This window comes from Rhamphochromis longiceps, linkage group LG20 (assembly GCF_057381845.1).
Source record: "Rhamphochromis longiceps isolate RC_006_pf linkage group LG20, R_longiceps_female_GT1.1, whole genome shotgun sequence".
Taxonomy (NCBI): domain Eukaryota; kingdom Metazoa; phylum Chordata; class Actinopteri; order Cichliformes; family Cichlidae; genus Rhamphochromis; species Rhamphochromis longiceps.
The window spans coordinates 9015001-9037552 of record NC_140576.1 but is presented as its reverse complement, the minus strand read 5'-3'; the positions used below and the strand labels follow the sequence as shown (position 1 = coordinate 9037552).

At 40.7% G+C, this 22552-nt stretch overlaps 1 protein-coding gene across 3 annotated transcripts in view; it reads left to right on the top strand.

The window, feature by feature from the left end:
* Positions 1-22552, top strand: part of LOC146644927 (helicase ARIP4-like) — an 82818-nt gene that overhangs the window by 38694 nt on the left and 21572 nt on the right. The window contains exon 1 of one of the 3 annotated variants that reach the window (XM_085395010.1): positions 7352-7605. The exons of 1 other annotated variant lie outside the window; for it this stretch is intronic. In XM_085395010.1, coding sequence (XP_085251136.1) covers positions 7602-7605 — 4 coding nt within the window. In that variant the 5' untranslated portion in view covers positions 7352-7601. Of the gene's footprint in view, positions 1-7351; positions 7606-9534; positions 9827-22552 lie in introns of those variants that run through there. One more of the 3 variants, XM_085395009.1, reaches the window with a different exon arrangement.

The following is a 22552-nucleotide window of genomic DNA, read 5'->3' as shown; positions in this document are numbered from 1 at the left end:
GCGTGGAAGTACTGACCTTACTTTAAGTTTGATTCCATAAAAAGTGACAAAAACATTAGCGTCCATTGTGCGTGGGAAGAAAACTTCTTTTTCCAGCGAAAAAACCCCCTAAACTTCCAAGCAAGCACCGAGTGCGCTACCACGTAATGGGAAACTCACAGAGAAATTCTTCCACTGACCGCCGCGGCACACCTGCACCAGGGTTAACCTCCGCCTACCCTGCTCCTGCTTTACAGGTGAAAATAGAGCAAAAGGGTCTGAGCGCTGAGTCTTTGACTTTATTTATTTTCTGCTGTGTTTTACTTGCATCTATTTGAAAGAGTGAGTGTAAACACACAAAAAAACAATTATTTTATGTGCTGGAATGTGCAGAAAATGGGTTTAAATATTAAACAAATTTCTTCCAGTCAGAGAATGTTGCATATAATTAAATTTTTGCTTGATGCATAAAGTTAAAAGATTAAAACTAATAAAACAAGTTTTAAAAAGAGACTTTTCCATTTGATTACATTTTGTATGATGGATTACGTAGAAAAAGTAGAATTGGGCTGAAAGATCTATCGCTTTATCACCTATTCAGGTTGTAAATCGTGTTTTTAAAAAGTAACTAAGTAACTAAGTAATTAATTACTTTTGAAAATAAGTAATTAGTAAAGTAACGGGATTACTTTTTGGGGGAAGTAATCAGTAATTAGTTACTTAGTTAAGGGGTGACCGTGGCTCAGGGGGTTGGGAAGCGTATCTGTAACCGGAAGGTCGCCGGTTCGATCCCTGGGCTCTCTGTCCTGGTTGTTGTGTCCTTGGGCAAGACACTTTACCCTACTGGTGATGGCCAGAGGGGCCGATGGCGCGATATGGCAGCCTCGCCTCTGTCAGTCTGCCCCAGGGCAGCTGTGGCTACAACTGTAGCTGCCTCCACCAGTGTGTGAGAGTGAATGAATAGTGGCATTGTAAAGCGCTTTGGGTGCCTTGAAAAGCGTTATATAAATCCAATCCATTATTATCATTACTTCTTTCAAGTAACTTGACCAACACTGCTCGTAATAAATAAATAGGAAAAAGGAAAAAGTGACAAAGAAATAACAAACCATATATTTCTGACAATTTATGTTCAAGGTCCTGAAATTAGACATTTAAGAAAAAAAAAACCATCATGGCTTTTTGCTGCTCTAAAATCTTAATTTTGCCCTAAATTTCCAGTTCAAAATGGTTTCTCTGTGAAGTCAAAGCTTTGTTGTGCTGAGATGTGGGTTTCAACTAAACTAACCTTTTTAAACTCAGGCTATTCAAGGAGAGATGGCAGGCAGGTCACAGCTTTCAGGCAGTAAACACATGCTGGAAATCTCTTCTGTAATTGGGCTTTCTGGTCGTGGTTCAAGTCTGACTAATAAATTATAAGGATGTTGAATAAATCCATCTGTGCCAAAGTTAGTCTTTGCATTAGTAAGAAGACTGATTTGACTTGATAGCATTTACAGCACATAATAAAAATGTGGACTTTGTTGTGTAATTGCAGCTATTGCTCGACATCCAGCGTTAGTAGAGCTGGCATATCAAAGAATGAGATGAGAAGGCATTGGACAGCGAGAAAGAGGGGAATCAGATTTCCATCAAGATCTTGTACTGATGATGGAAGAGTTTGTCAGCTGTGTAAAGTCTTCTCCAGAAGGTCTCTAAATTCTAAATGTGTTGATGGACATGATGTCTGGTATGACATGCCCCGGACACCTCTCCCAGGAGGCATCCTAATCAGATGCCCAAACCACCTCAGCTTTCTTTTTTCGATGTGGAAGATCAGCAGCCCTCCAAAATTTCCACTGATGGAAAAAACCTGGGTGTATTGAATGACCAGCTTTTTCCTGAATGAAAAAGCAGGGAAGCAAAAATCCATTGATGGAAAAACCTGCTCATTCAGTATATTCAAGATGTCAGCTGACCTCATTTTTTGGGCACATAACATTACAAAAGCTTGACCTCACCAACTGAAGCTAACCCAGAAACAAAACACTGCTCTCGCAGGCTTGTAGGCTGGGCAGTAGGAATGATGGGTGCCTCAGGCCACATTAAGTTTTCCCTTTGCCACTGACTCCTATCTTTATGCTCCTTATCAAAGTGAAGCTGTTTTTCGGATTAGCCTCCCTGATAAGCGGTTTTCTGAAGGCTACACAGCTGTTTGGTACCAATCTCTTCACATTGTGTGTGGAAATGCTTCTACTTTCACTATTAAACATAGGCATAAATTCTACTGCTGATTATTTACAATTTATTTTATATCTTATTAGTATTGATATATTATTTACGATTATATATCTCCGATCATGATCATTCAGATCGAATGATCTGAAAGATGGTTGTTCACTGCTATCCTTCCAGGTTTTAATAATATATTGGACAGTCCCAATTTTCGAAGTTACAGCAATCTCAATCGTTGTTTACTTTGCTTAATCTAGACCGATTATTTCTAAAACAGAGTAACATGTCGTGTGCAACCACAGGAAACGTCTTCCGTATCAACTTCATCAGTAAGGGTTAAATAACAAGGTGCCAGCTGAAACTTTAAATAATCACATATTCAGTGTAAGGCTTTTACCTAATTTAGTTACATCCAGGTGTGACTTTTTTTTTGCCTGATATATCTTTGGATTTAATAATTTTCACACATATCTAAACCATGTAATGTCTCACTTATTTACAAAATTGGAAATAAGCTGTCATGGCTTCATCAAAGATGAGGATTTCCTGGTGTTTTTACATTATAAATGACCAGAGTGCCATAAGAGGGCAATTTAGGAATTTAGGAAGTCTTGGTTAAATTAAAAGAAAGACCAAAATGAAATGTCTTTGTAACTTTTTAGGCCGGCACGTGTTTTCAGAACCACTCCAGTGTGTTTTTGCATTGATTCTACATGTCTCCCTTGTTTGGTGGGAGATGATGGTGATAAGAGTTTTTTTTCTTGTCCTTTCGAAACAACAGCTGACAAAACAGTCTAAGCACCAGGTCCCTTTGGTCCCTGTTCAAAGTTCCTCCAATCTTTTTAAGCTGATGTGAATTCATTCATCGTTAGATAAATTGAGTAGTTCCCGTGTGGCTACTGAACTATTCTTGTTTTACCAAGTATCATTTTAATGAATTAACAAATTTCATATTTTAATTTTAAAGTCTGAACCAAACCAGATCTAATCCTTGAGTGTAACATAGCCTAAACAGCCCCTTGGAGGAGGTAATCAGAATCAGAATCAGAATACTTTATTCATCCCGAGAGAAATGATGGAGAATTAATCGTTCTTTTATATTCCTCAGCAGGATTGATCCCTCTAGTCACAGGTCCCTCTCTCCAACCTTAAAGAGTCCACTACGCTCAAAAATTAAAGTTCATAGACATGCTGCATAACCGTGTCTAAAGGCAAAAGTGTAAATTGCCGCAATTAAAAGAAGTGCAATCACAGCCTCTTCATGGCTATGTCTAACTGCTCTGATTTCACCCCAGGATTCTGATTTGAAGTGTGGTTATTCTTGAGCCAAACTTGAGATCTTTAGTTTAGTTTTTCTTTTTTATGTTTTGGGTTTTTTTGCACTATGATGTTTCAAATATATGCAAAGGCTTTTGGGCACATCATGTGTTTCAACATATTTTTTTAACTAAATTCTTTGTGACATGTCTAACAGCACAGTTCTTGTGTCAAATTTTAGCTTTTTTTTTTTTTTAGATCATCTCATCCACTTATGGGTGATGATAATGAAAGGATATGCATTGCAATATCTTTTCATGTCATGTATCTGTGGCAACTTTGTACAAAGGAAAGGTTTAGCCAGTTTATCAGTGTTTGGCTCAATAATAAAAAGCCATTTCCGACTTGAATCTATTTGTTGTTAGTTGACCATAGTCTACCAATAGCATCATCAGGTCTCTGAAATGGCCCAAACCAAGTTTGTTGTTCAAATAAATGTTTATATTAATCTGCCAATCAAGTCACAGAAACCTTTACGGTTTGCTAGGTTGTTAACGTCAGGGCTACTTTACGACCAATGTAGCCAACCATTTTGCAGCAGCATGACACCACACCACACCATTTAGAATAGAATAAAAAGCCTTTATTTTGTCAACGTACGTGTGGACAAACAAAAATAATGTCATAGTCTTTAGCAATATTTTACAATGTCCTGAGTGGTGAGAGTGCAGATCTAGAGTTCAGTACTTTGATGTCATTGTGATAGAAGCTTTTCTGTAATGTGAAGGTGTGGAGTGCCAGGTTCCTGTTGGAGCACCTTTATGACAGTTTACAGTCTTTATCCCTGTAGGCAGACTCATTTCCTTTGTGTATTAATCTTGTGGTGTCAACTGAAAACACAATGACTAAGTTGATTTTGTCGGTTGGTTGGCTGCGATTAGAGAAGTGGGCCTAGGGTGCATCCCTGAGGAGCACCTGTGCTATATGTCAGAGTAGGGAAGTGATGGGTCCCCAGTCTAGCAGACTGTGGTCAGATTTGTTAAGAAGTCACTGTTGCAACCTCTGGTGGGCCTGTGGCTTCTGAAGAAGATTCTGTCTGCTGTGATCTTCGTCTCATCCTAATTAGCTTTTGTTGCAACATGATGTCTGCTTCTCAGATATGTTGACTGGTTCTTAAAAGGAACCAAAATAGAACTGACTTTGCTCCAACTCTGAATAACAGGTAAATGGGAGACACTGATTACATTGAAAGTTTAGGTACTGCAGGCTGTGCTGATTACATCAGTAAAGCAGATAAGTGGATATCTCTACATGGCTAGCAATCATATGTATATGAGCCTGCATATGCACCTGCCTCATAAGCCATTTTCACACAAGACCTTTTGGCAGTCTCAGGGCTGCACATTTTTTCACACATTTTCCTTTCTGTAATATAACTCAGAGTAGGAAACGGTTCACTTCAGGCACACTCCCACTACTGGAAATACTCCATGTGGCTTAGAAAAGGTGAGTTTTCAGAATAGAGCATGCAGGAACTACACATGATGCACATATGCGAGCAGTAAATGGAGGAAATTATTTGTTGCACCATTCTCAGATGACATCACACAGATTTGCTACTAGGTCAACTGAAACTAAACTAAAACTAGGGTAAAGAAACATTTAAATTAACCAAAATAAAATAAAATAAAATAGAGTTTTGAAAATAGCTACTCCAGAACATATTGTGTACTCGCAAAATAAATGAAGTAAAAAATCATCTCGCTTATGTGATCTACCTTTAAAAAATGCTGTGATTATTTTAAGACCCATTCTGAGCTTTTGAAAAATTTGTCTCTATCAAATGTCCTAATGAAGCCGACAGAAGAAGAAGAAAGACTAGCTAACGTCTGATTAGACTTCAACGGGCATTTTCTTTCTTGAATCCACCTCGGTTGGTTGACGCACACAAGAGTTTTGACTTTCAGCATGTGTATAAAAATGGTGATAGAGCAGTGTTTATGCAAAAAAAAAAATCGGTGTGGATATAGACGTCAAATGCATGCAGTTATCTTCTTTGTTGACTCTGAGACTCTAATCTTTTAACAGCTATAATCTTCCCCTGTTAGCAGAAGCTTGTGATTTCTCTCAATCTTTCTTAAACTTGGTGCTGTTTACTGTGCAACAACGCTGTCTCCAGACTTTGCACTGAACACACATGCATTTAGTGTGAGACTATAATATTGGGTGGATTTAAAAAGGCTGCTTTTCTTCTTCTGTTATGTAAAATGGGTCATGCAGTGTAACATTATGGCATAACAAGGTGGTTGATATATTTATTTATTTATTTATTTATTTATTGTTAAAAGCGTTTAGAATATATCCTCCAGTCTAATTTCCTGCTGATCAAACTACTCGGGAATAAAAAAAAAAAAAGATTATCTGCCAATCTGCTTTCATGATCGACATAAATACAACGCCTTAAATGGTTCATGACATCAATCCAACGTATATCATTCGATTTTCCAAACACACAAAGGATCTCAGTTTTTCATCTAGCTCCTGGCCAAACAGAATATGAAGATGGAAAACAGCGAGGCACAAATGCCTCTCTCTCTCCTCCCTCTGTTGGTCAATCTGGATTATGTAAACAGGGAAGTGCAAGCTCGGGTAGATACCGTAACTGTGGTAGTGTGGCAAAGGTGACCGTGTGCGAGCGCGAGCGTACTCGTTTGTTCCCAGGCAGTCCTGGCTTCACGTTCCAGCTGTCACTACCTGCTCTTTCTCTCCTCCCCCACCTCGCTATTTCCAATTCTGCTGCCCCTCCCCCCCAGACTTCCTTACAATGTGGGTTAGTATGTGTAACCATGTGACTGGGCTATGACCTTTCACCTTATGTGTGTGTGATCTGTGAAGGGTAATCCCACACGACCTCTTCCCTTTCTTTTCATCACGCTCTTCCACTTTTCTTGTCCTTTAATTACACATCTAGCCATTTTCTATTCCATCCCTTCTTTCTTGTCCTCCACCCTGTCAGGCTTGTGTTTTTCTTCCCCCACCTCCACAGTTCGTCTCATCTGCACTGACAGTGTTTGCATTTATGTGTCACTGAAATTTACCATTTGTTGCAGTTGCGGTGTTTACGATGTGTTTATTAGTGTTAATGATGTGCGATGCTGCCCCGAGGAGCCAAAAAAAAAGAATTTTCCAAACAGAAAGTTGTACCACATGACTTTATTCATCTCCTTGTTTCAGCTTTGCATCTTGCAGCCATAGTTTGACTCCAGCATCACCCTCTCTATCGGTTCATATTGATCGCCTCCCCTCTCTGTCCACAATCATAAATCAGGCTGAAGTGGATTTGTGATTATATGTTACCGTTTTAGCTTGTCAGATCTGTATTTACACATTTATTACTACTAAACTAGGCGCCAGTCTATCCCAACCAATAAACAAATTCATATTCGATCGTGTAAAATGTGTGCTTTTTGGACACCGAGAGAGATCCTCCAATCTAATGTTTCTGACATCAGTTTTGAAGGATTTCATTTTCATTGGGGCAAAACAGAATCAGCACAATAAAAACTGCCATAAACTATCAGATCGTTCACTCCTCCTCTTCCCCCTTTCCCGATCTCTCATCCTCTTCTTTTCCTCTCATCTTCTCCTCTCTGTCCATCTCTTCCTGGTTGAACCCCATTACCCTTGTTACCTAAGGCAGCTTTCCTTGAGTGGGTGTGTCCTGCTGACATCACACACTGGCTCCTGTGTCGGTTGGCTGGGGGAGGGGAGAAGCAGAGAGAGGCGGGAGGAGGTAGACCGGAAAAGCTGTGCAGTGGCGTTGCGGGGGTGTTTCCACGTACGGCGGTCAGGGGCAGTTTTCAACGACTCATTGTTTTGTAATTGTCCCGATGGTCTTCTGTCCTCAGTGGAGCGCCGGTAAAGCTGCGCGACGAGGCTAGGTGTTGGGTGACTCACACACACACGCGCGCGCACACATAGACAGACACCTACACACACTTTGACACGCTCGGTTCAGACAGAACAGAGGAAGTGTGTAAACTGTATGAAGAAGGAGCACACACACAGATTGGAATAAGTTTCTGAGAGTGATAAGGAGGAGGCATGAATCTCTCACCAGACTAGGATACAGAAAGTTGCAGCCACATGACATGGGTGAGTAGCTGAAACCTTTTGACTGACTGGTTCAGTGTGAGATTCCTTCTACCGCTTTCTCTCTCTGGTCTCGTCCCCACACGTGTGTTTTGTTCTGTAATCTCTCAGTCAGCCCAGTAATATCTCCTGCTCTGTCTTTTTATCAGTACGAATGCAGACACATTCTATCATACTGACCTATATGTGGTGCCGTGCCAAGTCTTTAGCTGGGCTGTTGAGGCAGAGCAGAGCTCAGAGGTTTCATAAGGCATGTTATGAAATAGACACAGGGGTTGTCCTTGTTCCTGTTCCTGCCCCCCAAAAAAGTATCTTTGCCTCAAGTTTCAAGGACTTCTGTGTCATTTTATTTATGTAAGACTTTCTTCTTGTTTCTGATTCACTTTTTTTTTCTTGAGGTTGATGTAAAAGTGTCTCGTCCCAAATCAGTTTTTGTAAAGTATAAGTAGCTTCCAGTCTTTGGGGTAATAGAATAGAATTCAACTTTATTGTCATTGCACATGCACAGGTGCAGGGCAACGAAATGCAGTTTGCATCCATCCAGAAGTGCTTTAGTGATATAGATATATTACAATATATATTAGCAATAATATAGATATGTAAGTAGGGCTGGGCCATATCATACGGTTCACGGTAATACCGGTATAATTTTGGGCAACGATAGAAAAATGAAATATCGCGATAGAATATGGGTAAAACGCGCATGCGCAGCGCCTTTGTTTTCATACGCACATGTCGGAAAAAGCATGGCGGCGAAAGCAAATCGTTGAATGAAACGCAACTTCAGTGGTGTGGAACTGGTTTAGCTTTCGTCCGTCAGATACACAACAAAGCACTATTTTTGGTAGAGCATGCTAGCGGGCCGTCGTTATTACCGTGTTTTTTGGAAAATACGGCACACTTAAAATCAATCCTTTGTCAAGCACCCTTGGCCACTGTACTAGTGTATTTCCATTGTGGGGGTGTTTACTGTAGGGGGGAGGAGACCAGAGGTTATAACTGTAACTGTTGTGTGGAGTTCTAGAGATCAGCCTTTAGAATAGGACTGCAGTGTGCTGATCTCCAGATGCATCTGTAAGAATAATGGGTAATAAAAGGATTGTGTAAAACATGGAAACATCTCAGCGTGATCTCTACCAGGACCAAAAGATACAGGATATTGTTCTGTAAATTTAAACATTTATTTCTTACAATTTAAGCCCAAAGAGTCATGCTGACAGATTTCTGTTATTTACTACAACAGCTTTTTTTTGTCGTGTGGAAAAACTGAGACGCATTGTTGAAATTGCATTATTTCTTATATTATGATATTTCAGGGGATTAAATGTGTAAACTTCTTTTCACTGACAGAAACTGGTTTTTCACCAGTCTGCCCCACTTAGGATCAAACTAAGCTATGAGTTTGTGACCCACAAAGTAAACTGATATAGAATTAGAGATCAGTAAAATTAGACTGATCTCGAGGGATCTGTTTAGTGCAGGAAAGCCAAATGATGCATCAGAACGTCTCCTTTATGTGAGTGCACCTTGGGCCTTGAAGTGCGGTAAAAGTTATAATGGCCATTATCACTCACTAGGTGTTTAAAGTTTGAGAGTCTGTGAAAGTCACTTTGTTGTAATGCGTGTTAATCCTCTGACGTGTGGTTGTGTGTACATGTATAATTTGATCTTTGAGGCAACAACTTTTACAAGCCTTGCTGAGATGTTGTAACGCCTTTAATCATCAACGAACACTTAAATGGTTCCTGCTTCTGTGCATGCTTTGTATTCCTGACTCTGTTTATGGGGGAGTGGTTTAATATGACAGTTTTTTTGTTTTTTTTTAGCTTTAGTTGAGCGAGGGGAGGAGATTGAAGGGTGGTAGGAGTCCCCCCTCAGCAGGGCCCCAGCTCCAGCATGAAGGGTTATGTAAGTTTTCAGCTGCCAGCCTTCCTAGCTGCCTCTGCCTCACATTCACATTGTTATTGACCAGAAAGGAGCACACAGTGGTGGACCAGTAGTCAGAGAGTCAGTCAGTCACTGAGGTAGTCAATTTAAAGCCCACCTAAGTGTAAAGCCAGGCTAAGAGGAGGGAAGATCCACCTCCTCCTTACTTCTTTTTAAAAGTTTTTTTTCCTTGAAAGGGGAAGCAATTTTGAGAGTGTGACAGGGAGGCAGAGGACACCAGCTTTTCCTCTGTTTCTGATAACCATGCTGCTTCTGGATGAATCGGAATCATTTGCAGGTGGGTGACATAATTCGCCTGAACCGTGTTGAGGTTGTGGAAGCGATTCATCTTTGGGGAGAAAGTTAGAAAGAAATGAGGGGAAAATATGGAGGTGCGTAAATGTTGTATGCGCTATGAATGCTTTAAGAACAGGAAGAAAACGCCACACAGAGAGCTTCACGCGTACGCTGAAGTTTATCTGATGAGATAACGAACAGTGTTACTTGGCTGCAGAGGCGCTTCCTTTCTGCATCCTGTTTCAGGAGAGGCAGCATGAAGAGAAGCCAGAGAAGAGGTGCACGGAGGGGGAAAATGAGTTAGAAGCTGCAAGATGATGAGAAATGGGGAACTTTGATGTTATAAAACCAGCTAAGAATTGACTAGAATGTGCAGCAGTTGTTGATTGAGGGTCGTTAAGTTACTTAACATTGTTGTGTAACACTGGATCTATACCTCCTTAGGCGTGTGCAGTCTATCTGAGCACGCTTTCTATTTACCTTTCTGGTTTCATCTATTTTTCTCTTCTCAGTCACCGTCTACAATCGCTGCTCTCTCTCTGCTCGATTCGTCCCATTTTTCTTATCTTCCTTCCATCTTTCAGCCGGTCTTTCTCCCACTCGTGTCCACTGCCTCTCTCTCTGTTGTCATCTCAGTTCCTGCCTCCGATTGGCTGTCTCTACGGTTACCTAAACCAATGCCAGTGCTGTGATTGGCGGACGGGGGTAGGATCGGGCCATGCTGGAAGTGTGAGCATGTGGAGGCAGGAAAACATATGGTTCAGCAGACCAGTGGGTTAGGGGGGTAAACGGCTGTAGCTGGAATGAATGAAAATGAAGGCTCTGAGTTCGTTCACATTTCTTCATCTGTTTATCCAGCAAACACAAGATAATCAGAAACTTCAAATCTTGTGTTAGATCAACTTTAATAGTTTGTTTTCAGTCAGATCAGGATTTTAAGTCTTAAATTTGTCTTAATTTGAAGCTGTCTTCACTGAATTTAGATGTACAGTGCAATGATTTGTGAGTCTTGTTGCACATGCGCTCAGTTTAAAGTTGACTCACAGATATTAAAAACATGTGATCGTGTGGATGAAGTAGGATCCAGAGTGGCCCTAAAACCATATTCAGATTGTCCTTGTTCTGCTTTTTATTAGTTTTTTAAGATCCATGTACATTTGCAAACAGTGAACGGAAATCTTGGTCCGGACGTCTTTGCACGTATGCCAAAACTTCCGATAAATTAGACACTGCCCTCCAGGGGCACTTTAGGCAAACAATGGCTTCCCGCAGTGTGCCCAATAGGAATGTAACTATTCAAGGTAAAGTTATGCGTCACGTCAGTCATTGTTTCATTTTATGCCCAATGTTCTGCAGTAAAAAGACAAAACAGTGCAGCTGCAGGGATTTTTACACGTTTTAACAGCAGTTGTTGAGATTAAAACAGGTACTGTTAAGGTCTCCAGAAAAGGTCACCAGCTCATAATTCAGGATCTGCCTGATCACGTAAGCGTTTTTTTTAGACTTTAAAAACAGTGCTTTAATTTTGCTTAGCGAGCACCACGGCCCACTGACTCTCCTCTTGTTCCCTTTTGAAAAACGTTCACAGAAAATCCTTTATGGAGAAATAACTGTCTGCATGCTCGTAATTCATGGGATCACTCTGGGCGTTTGGCTCACTATGAAAAGAGACACTAGATACCTCGTCATGTCTCTGATTGTGCTGTGTCAAATAGCGACGAAGGGTAAAAAGAATAGGACACACTGTTTTTCCCTAAATCTGTTGTGCGTGCGTGTATTTGAGAACAGTGCGTCCGTCAGTGGAGAGAGGGTTTCCGTGAAAAGAAAACAAATTTGACATTTTAATAGCAGCAAAAAGTCTGTCGTACAATAAAACAGGAACAGGCTTGTACTGATTGTTCTTCCATCGTTCTGCACTGCTTGCTCTGTTCAGCTGTAATTGGCCTCAGCATGCCGGGGAGGAACAACCCGTCCTGTTCAGGCCAGCACTGGAGTCCGGGCCAAGCACCAGGAGCACGTGCAGTCTGATTGCTTTCATAACGCCCCGGTGCTGAGGATGGACACACGGCTAATGCTCTCTTTGTCAAAAAGCAGTTTTTATTAAATGTTCTTTCATCTTCCTGGTACAGCAGATTTCTTTGTCTTTATTGTAAAATTTCCCCTTCCAGGTTCGAGTGACCTCTCTTTTTCATCTTTCTCCCATCCACACTTTTCCGAGTGCCTCACTCCTCCTCTCTCTCAAGTCTTAAAGAATTTGACCACAGATTAAAGCAGGTAGCAGATTTCCTTTTAAGAAATTTATACCCCATAAACTTGAGATCTTCTTTAACTTTGTGTGTATCCTCTGCTGCACTTCCAAGTCCTGTTTTACCTCATCTAATCCCCAGTTATTCTCTCTGTCTCATTAAATGGCCGCAGTGCTGTATAATGTTACAGTACAAAAGTCTTTTGATCAGATAGCGAACGTCATGGGTGTGGTGCCTGCACTAAGCCAATACCGGTTACATTATTTCACATTGCTACTAAATATTGGCTAGATTACAACGAGCTTAGAAATCTAAAGATGCTTTTTCAGTCTGCAGTGATCATTTATTCAGCTTCTTTTTGACAACCTGATTGGTAAATGTAAAGAGACACAAGTCCCTGAAATGATAAACAAATAATTATAAAACAGCCCTATGATAGATTGGCGATGTTTCCAGTGTGTACCCAGCCTGTCGTCCCGTAATAGGTGGGATTGAATTAGTGGAAGAATAACGGATGGATTATAAAATGTGATTTGTTTCAGTCTCTTTATAACGACTTCACAATCATAAATTTTACTTGTATTGATGTGTAATTAAATAGTCGTTATGGGTTGAAGAGAAAACAGTGCTTTTGCGGTGTAGCTCGAAGCGTTTCACAATATGAAATGTTTCTTGGTACTGAAAGAGGAGTAATGGGAAATGGTTACATGAGTTTTGCTCTCTTTCCACCTCCGGAGGAGCTGTGACCGGTAGTTCATTAGCTGAAATGTTTCTCATTGTGTGCCAAAGTGTTAAGATTTTGGGTTGCTCAGAAGATATCTCACAGGGTGTTCAGAGGCTGAAAGTACACACTGTGTGCAAACTGTTGCCAATAAGGGTTTTATGTAACAGGCTATAGTGTGACCAGCACGAACCATCCCGACGTTCTCTCCTTCTCCTCTGGCTCCTCCTCCCTCCTCTGCCTCCCTCCCCAGCAGCAGTGACACACTGGCCTACTAACAGCCTGTTCTACCTCGTCTCACCCCCTCTGCTGTGCCGTCTTTATCACATGGCCGTTGTCTCTCCACCTCCTTTTTTTCCTCTCTGTCTTCTCGTCTCACCGCCTCATCGTTTCTCTGACACACTCGTCGGAATCGCTGCCAACAGGAACATTTCATAACTCACCTGCATCGCTCTAATAAAGCAGCCTTAATAACTCATTCAGGGCAGTGTCTTACATAAGAGAGGTGTGCGCGTGCGTGTGTGTTGCTCAGCATTAGTATTGAGATTTTATTTTCGTCCTCATGGCAAGCACGTAACCCAGTTAAATCTCGGTCAGTCTTTCGGGAGAACAACTTAAAAACTTTGAGAAACTTTCCTGCATTTGGCTGTAATTTGGTTGGGTGGGGTCAATAAACCACAACAAAAAATTACAGAGACAGCGAGTGAGACAATATTTTTATTTGAACTATGAGCTTATAAATTGCTCTAATTTGGCAGGAAGTTCATGATGTATTTGCACTGATGATCATTTACAGATGCCTAGATCTCTGATTTGGTCACATGACCTTATAAAGGTTTAGAACTGCAGAAGTAGAAAGCATTTACAGTCTATATATCTACCTGATATCATGGCCATGATCTGTTGCTAGTGAGTGAACGACTACAAAAGCATATACAGCGTGCAGCTACTCCTCCCCTGCACTGATAGGAGCCAGTTAAGGTGGTTCAGACATGATGCCTCCTGGATTTCTCTTAGGTGATGTGTTTTTGATGGCTGGCAGGTGGTTAATCGGAAGAGGAAGGTCTGGGAATTCCTGGTTAATGTACGCTCTTACCTGGATAAGCAGATGCTGATAAGGTGGATGAATAGATGGAAGAAGACATTATTCCATCTGTCATCAACTATGGAAAAAGCAGAAATAATACCCTAGCTGTAACTGTCAGGCCAAGTTTAAGAGTTTTGCATTTTTTATAGTTTATAGTTTGTCTGTTGGTATGTTCTTCCAAGCAGTCTGTCCACCAGCGTCACTGTCTGTGCTCCATCCAGCCACCTTAAATAATCTCTGACACTCTCCTTGCCTTAAGAGAACAGCACGGACGCTGCTGAACAGCAGGAGCGAGGTGGAAAATCATGCCGACACACTCATCACTCTGTGTGTGTGTTTCAAAGTCTAGATGTTCTTTAAACGTCGCTGTGAGACCATCAGCTCTTGCGAGTGTGCTCTGTGTGCTTGCAATGCGTTACATCTTTTAATGTGTGTGTGTGGAGGACGTGAGATTCTTGTGAACATGCTGGTTGTGTAACAGCCAGAGGCAGCAGTTACATAAGCGTCCCTTCTCGTCGGACCAGCCTTAGCGGCGGTGGCCTGGCTGTCTGTTGGGGAGCAACTTTTTCCCTTTGTGAGACTCGGACTGCGTAAATGAGAAAGCCAGGAAGTCACTTAATAAAGCAGGTCGTCTTATTGGACCTCCACCTGAACACAAATAGAAGTTTTGTCTTTTCTATACTTTAACTCTTTACACAGCAGACTGACCTTGTCAACATATTCATCAATGACACATCTCCAGTTTGGATCCGTCATTTACGTTTCCACTCGAAACAGTATGTTGAACTGGAAGCTGTTATTTACTTCTGATAACAATCAAACTTTTTGTTTTGAGTTTGTCGGTTTTTCACATATTTTCCATCATGTTCTAGTTTACTAGGAATCTCTGAATAGTTGGGCCACAAGACAAGCCTAAATCACACTTGATGGTATAATTTAGCAGCCATTATATGAAGGTAGATCTTATCTCCAAGCCTCTCTGAAACTGCGATTTTTAATCTCAATTCTAAAGCTATGTTTGCAATACCAACTCAGATTAACTTGAAGTGAAAAAGAATAATGGCAGTTAAACAAGTAGGAGGATGGTTTCATTTCTTTTGTTCAGAGGGTCTTGGATTTCTGGCAGGTTACTACTAAAAGAAAAAAATATGAACCTCTAGCATAGGAAATAAGAGGGTTTTTTTTAGATTGATTTCTGCATTTTGTCATTTAAAAATGTGCAGTGAAAGATTTCCTTCACTTCACTTGCGGTGCTCCTGTATTTTCAAGTGAAATTCTACAAATTGCATCGGCTTTCAGTTAGCGTGAAGCAAAATCTTAGCCCTGAGTGAAAATTGGAGGCCAAAAAAGGCCATCAGCCAAGAAACAAGTGAAAATAAACAAAAACTTGTACCAATTCTCACCATTTTATCTCTTGCCTTAGCCCCCAGTTACATGCGAGATCAATAATTGGCCATCTTTCAATTGGGCCCCTTGGCAGATGTGTATTCCCCAACGTCTTTGCTGGTACTGGAATGCGACTGTGACCACAAAGAGGTATATGGTGCTGCACCTAAGACGTCCTCGTGATTTCTTTGGTTGATAGCAGAGGGCTTTGGTGAAAATGTGGAAACTAAGAAACCAGAACAGAATAGAGACCATTTCTTCTTCGAAGTTTAAGGGGCACCAGTTGAAACGAGCTGGCTGCTGAGGTAAGGCGACACATTTACTTTGAAGGTGAACGCATTATGCATTATGTTGTTTGTATTACACTTTTTCAAGCTTTACTACCACTCTGCTAGTGGGTTAGCAGGTGTTTGCAGACAAGTTTTCCATGCAAATTACAGGTGACTGCTGCAGGCTGCCGGTGACCAAAACAATCACCAGCAAGTTTTTGCTGCAACAGCCTCGCCAACACTCAGCAACCAGTTGGGGAATGCACATTTTCCCCTCAAGACTGGAGGTTCCCACGGGGGTAGCGGATCAGTCAATAGGTCTGTGTGACTGAAGCCTTATAAGTTTTCTGTGATTATATTTGGATCTACCCTGACAAATTCATCTCTATTTACACATAAGCGCTTATTAAAAAAAATATCACCCGAGCTTTTAGTTTCTTATATTTGACAACCTAAATACCCTCCATGCATCCATCCACTTATGCTTGTCCTGATCAGGATTTCTTTAGTAGAGGATAAACCTTCATCAGCATCATCAGCGAAAACGTACAGCACATTATTGTTTGATATGAAGCATCGTGCCAGTAATCAGCTTGCATGTCAGACCGATGGAATTACAGCTTCTAATGACAGCAGAAATTGTTTTATAAATGGATCTCAGCATGGGGGCAATTGTGTACAAGTGAGACTCATTGATGAGGAAAGAAATCCAGCGAAGGAGGAGGAGAACAAGTGACAGGTGAGTGCGATGAGGTGGAAGCAGGATTAGATGGGAAGGGGAGGGGTGAGAAAATGAGAAGCAGGAAAGGACAAGTGTGAAGATGGTGCATCTCTGATTTCATGCAGAGCTGCATTTGGAGTGGAGAAAGTGAATAAAGACTTATAATACACACCTGCAGAATAATGAGCTAGTAAAGCAAATGTAGACTCAGGTGTTTAGTACGCATTCTAACAAAGGTTTAATTTTTTTAAAAAGTAATGAAAAAATAGTCAGGAATAGTCATAATAATTAAAAAATATCAATGCATGAATTGCATTTAAAACCACTTAATTTCAAATAGCTTTTCACTTTTCAAATAAATAAAACTTGCCAGTTACAAAAAAGCATTTTTATTTAAGCATGGCTTACTACTTGCTTCTTGCCTCTAATTCTTGTTGCGTCACAAAGTTGCCCTGTTTTACAGGCATTTTAAAAGTCTGTGATGTTACACAATTTATATTGCAGTTTTTCCAAACATGTTGAATAACTGCAAGAGAATTTGTGGTTCTCGGTAAAGGGGATTAAAATTGATTCTTTTTTCCACCAGCACTTGTCCAGCTGAGCCTCTTGGGACAGCGTTAAATGAGACGATTAGATGAATCATTTAGATGCTCTGTTACTATAAATATTCTATTCTTCTATTTTCTATGTACTTCCTGGAATACCACGTTTGAATAATAATACAGTTTGTCCTCTCTGTGTGTTTGTGTCTCTGTGCACGTAAAACGTGTGACGCAGAGGATTCTCCACCGCGTAGTAGTAAATATGTGCCATCATCTGTAATCTGCTTACACAGACAGCAGCTGGCCAATGACGGGTCGCGACACAGACAGATTGTCCACTTCAGCCTTTCTTTCTTTCTTTCTTTTTACGAGGCAAGAAAAAGATTGAAAGCTTTTTTTTAATGTTTTAATCTTCAAAGGACATTAGACCCTAAAAACATCCTCAGGTCTCACCATTCCTTGAATGTCTGACTTGATGGAAGTTGGTATGTAGGTCAGAACCTCATATTTCCTGTGTGAGGCTGTGTTTGTGTGCATCTCTCTAAGCTCGCCCTCAGATGTCTCAGGTCATGATTTATAGATGCAATTGAATCTCATGCAGGTGTCGGATCTCAAACTAAATTGGGGTCATCGTCAGTTCATTGTTAATAGAGAAGCTCGGGAAAATGGTACTCGACGACTTCGGAGAGTACCAATCTTTACTCCCAGTTTTAGTTCAAGGTCCAGATTTCTATCCATCTTTTTTTTTGCCAGAGAAGTTTTTTTTGAGAAGCAAAGACAGATTACAGAAGAATCTGCAGTCTGCCATCTGTTTTTCTCACTTATGGGCAAAACCTTGGCATCGCTAACTTGTCAGTTTTTTCAGAGCCAAGAAAACAGCCTGTACCACTAATGACTCTAGAGAAAAACAAGACTTTATGAGGGGACTGATGCGTTATACTGCTGTTAGTACATATTTGTAGGTAATTCTCTTTGGTTACTCTTTTTAACCCTGTAGTTTTAACCTTTCCTGTTCTTCTGCCTCCTCACTTTAAGAAATTGACACATTAGGAGTTGCCACTTACTTCACATAAACACACACACACACACACACACACACACACACACACACACACACACACAGAGTTCTTTGGCACACTTATGTTTGTATGTTCGGTAGCATAGTGCGAAGAGTTATATAAACACTTACATGCATTGATGTGGTTACATAAACTTGGTAAGCAGAAGATGTTTCTTCTCTGCAACCCCACTCAGACACTCATACGTGTCACACCAACCATGAATCTGTTGCCGGTGGCCTTGCATTCTGTCGAGGCTCGTATCTCTCAAGAACATGTTGTGTTGTCTTTTGTGAGGAGCGCTGGGTCTCGAGCCCACAGGGAGTGTCCAACTAAGCGAATTAATGGCTTAGAAAATGTGCTGCGGGTGCTGCTCACTCTGTGACGCTCGCTGGTCCCGGTGAGTCAGCATTTCATCAAGACACTGAATTACTTTCTTTCCCAGCTCTGTCGTGACGGAGGTTGAGCTTTCACCACGTTTCACACTTTGCTTTGACTAATTTTACCCACATATTGTCACAGTTGTTTTCTGCTCCTCGTGGCTTCGCAGCAAACTGATGGTTTAAATCAGTCACCTAGCAACAGTCAGCTCTCCAACTCTGATTCTCACCTTGAGATAACGCCTCAGCTGGCCTTCTGCACAAGGGAGGGTTTTTTTTTTTAATTAGGTGGGCGGGTCTTGGACGCTGAATTTAGATCAGAACTGAAACTGTGTAGTTACTGCATTTGAAGTGTGTGTGTGGGGGGGTTGCTATAACTCATGTTCTGAACTGAAAGAGTTTTCAGATTCTCATGAACCAAGCAATCATTTAATTAAAACATACTGATAATAAAAGCTGGTGTGACGCTTGGGGTTACGCTCTCAGTGTGTGACAAACTCTGTCGTTATTGCGTTAGATATGCAAGTCTACCACATCTCATGGACCTCCAAAACTCTTACAGCTATAACCACATGTTTATGCTCTTTTGAGTGAGCATATTTGGTCTGCTATGTGTATAGTAGGGGTGCAACGATACACAAAATTCACGGTTCGGTTCGGTTCGATACTTTGGTGTCACGGTTCGATATTTTTTCGATATAAAAAAAAATGTTCATGCCTTTTTAATTTGTCATTTATTAAAATTATAAATATATATTTTAACACAAAAGTACAGTTTTTAAATTTAACCCTAACCCTTGTGCGTGTTGTTTTTTAGCTCGTCATATTGCAGCCACAGAAATTCTTTTGTCCATGAAACCATAAAGCTGCACTTTCTTTTTGCCTTATAGTCTGATTTGTCATAACTTCTCCGTTTTGTGGTAAGCTTTTCTTTGGCTGTCACTTCTTCACCCTGACCTGTCTTATTTGGCTCAGCAGAACTAAAATATATATCTGTCTGTGAAGGTTCTCAGTCATCCAGGTCATCGTAGTGAAATATATATCCTGCCGCACTCACATAAGCTCAGCGATTCTCTGCGCGATCAACCTCTCACATGTTTAAGCTTGCTGCGGGAGATTTCACTTGTCATGTTTGCATAGTAAGCTAACAATTAATAAGACGATGTCAGAGGAATTGGTGCACAAATTATCATCACTCACAGATCAGTGCTGTCGCTCTCTATACACAGTTCGCGCGATTGCAAAGTGAAAGCAAAAAAACAAGCGCAAATTCAAACACGATTTCAATATGTCACATATTGACAGTGGCTCACCCAATGACATAATTACCCAGCTACATTTCTGAAAGAATGCAAAAGCATTGACATATATTTTTCCTTCCTACAATAGCCCGACAGGCAGGGCAGAGATAGCCCCAGGACGTCGGGCTAGCGATATTGCGAGCCCTGTATCTGATTGAGGAATCACTCATCTTTGGAAAAGAGAGTTTATTACAGAGAAATGTCTCTTTCCAAAATAAAAGCTATACTATCCGCTTCTTCTGGGCTATATTCTCAGCAGCATATTAAACATATCAGGTCTCCATAAGGAGAATCCTGTGCTAACAGCTGTCTAAATGACTCGGCTAAAGTTTGTAGCATGCATGCTTGTTGTTTTTGTCTTTGCACTAGGATGATGTCGGTGTAAATGTGCAGTCATATTCGTTGTGTTCCCACTAGTGCTTTCAGGTTAATCTCGTTGAAATAACCTTAACGCCACAACACGGCAAATCTCCGTTAACGAGCTACCCTATACAGAGGGGCTAGACGGCCAACACGTTAACGAGCTAACTGCGCTAACACACTAGCTCCCACCCATGTAATTGAGCATTGCATGGCACATCCAACATACTGTTTTACTTTAGTCCATGACTCGCTTACCTTCAGGGTCATACGTCACATGAAAACCAAAATAATTCCAAACGCCAGATCTGAATGAGGGTGGGGAGGTCCACTTCTGTCTTGCTAGCTTGCCCTGCGCTCTTCCTTCTGACCATGCTGTCTGTGTTGAGTGCTCAGTGAATCTGCGTTCGACTACTCCGCCTAGGCTGCACTCTCGAGCCTAGGCGGAGTAGTCAAATGCAGATTCACTGAGCGCTCAACACAGACAGCATCGTCAGAAGGAAAGTTGATAAAATAAATTACAAATTTTGTATTGTTCTTTTTTTTTTCTCCCCTTTGGTTTTCTTTCTTTCTCTCCCCCTCTTTCTTTCATTCTTTCCCCCTGTCCTATCCCACAGTCATGTCTGTCCCGTTTGCAACTGAAAATAAAATAAATTCATAATTATAATAAAGGTCAATCAAATGGACCAATATGATGATCCACTTAAAATAAATCCTCTTGGCATCTTTCTTGGCCTCAAGACAACAATTCTGATGGCTATAGATCCAAACGGGACACAAAAAAAAAAAATTGAAAAAAATTGTATTGTTCGATACATATGCGTACCGAACCGAAAGCACTGTATCGAACGGTTCAATATCGATACGAATATCGTTGCACCCCTAGTGTATAGATATGCTGGTATGACTATATGTGTTCTCCAATATGTGCCGATTTTAAATCTTCCCAAAATAATGCAGAAAAGGGTTTGTTTGACATGGTGCGATCTCCTAGTTTGCCCATCTAAACCCTTCAAACCCCACTTTTTACAATCACAGCACATGCCATGTAAACCTCTGTCTTCAATTGAAATCATTAGGTTGCGAAATAAACTGTACATCTAGAATATCATCCACTATTTAGATATCAAGTTGTTTTATTTAATACCAATTGGCCTTTCTCCTACTCATGGCAACACTAATCTTTAGTATTGAGATTTATTTATGTTCATTTCATCAGAAATCATAAATAAAATCTTTAGTGTGCTGAAGTGGAAAGTAGCATGGAAATAATAAGCCACCAAATGGTAATATGCTACTCAAACTGGATTTCCTGCTTCCTTGTAACTGACAGGTTATTGGTTTTTAGACATAATGGAGAATAGACCTGAGAAATTGAATCTGTGAGCAGTTTGGCAGGAGTTGCTGATACTGGAGGGAATCAGGTGATGAGGCACAAAGCAAAGGCCATTTGATGCAATTGCGATCCATATTGCATTATGTAATATGTTTGTGTCTGACTTCCTGCAGCCGATGACATTTATCTTCGCCGGCTATTTTGATTGGAGTGCTTCCAAACTCGTCCTCACAGAGTTATGAGCACAGCACTCAAGACGCAAGTGTACGTTAGCAAAGCATGATTCAGGAGAGGCTTTTGCTTCCTCGGGCCCTCGGCAGAGAGTATTGAACAGTTTATCTGTTATATAAGTTATTTTTGCACATTTATGCGAGCGTGTTGTATAACCTGTCGGGCCGTAATGCGACGAGATTCTCCCCCCATGTGTGCGTTCGCGAGTCTGTGTATGGGTCTGTACATCTTCCTGTATATATGAGAGGCACTTCATCGTGACAGCTTCCAGATTGCTCTCTGAAACACGCTGTTACAGCTGCACGGTGCTCTGTTTTCTGTTCATGTTAAAGTCCCAGCTCGGCTTTCACCTTGACATCTCTAATTTGTCAAAGTTGAGTTTAAACCCACAAAAAACAGTTAATATTCTAGTGACACGATGAGAGGATATAGAGAATGGGTAAATATTCTGTGGATGTGCAATCTTTTTCCCTTCCCTTAGAAACTAGTGACATGGCTGAATAGCAGCTTGTGTTCAAAGCTGCTACTGTTAAAATTCCTTCGGTTATTACTTAATAAATCACAGTATCTCTGCAGTAAAGTTTATTTTTGTAATCTTTTAAACAAACGTACTTTATTCTTTGACACTGCACTAAAAAACAGTAAATGAGAGAATTTAATTTTTTTGCCATTTCAAACCTTCAAGATTATAAACACATTATCAGATGGCAAACAGCAAAGCACCATGAGCCGGATGCTGTTTGCGTCTCCTTTTGTCTTCCAGCTGCTCTCAAAGCCAACCGGAGGTCCTTTTCCCATAAAAACAAGATGAATTTCTCCAGTAAAACCATTAAAGGGCCGTTAAATGTTTGGACTCAGTAACTGTAGCCAATCTGCTAATGGCCCCTTCTAGTGAATTCTCATTCTCCATTTAAGTTTTACTGGAAATGGCAATTATGTACCACATTTTTATTTCTTAAGTGAAAACAGGTGTGCTATGCCAGTGTTGTTATTTTATTTATTTTATTTTTTGGGGTTTTATTTGCAATAATTTTATTAGTTCGTGCTGCATGATATGTACTAAAACACACACACACTGGAAAACATTGG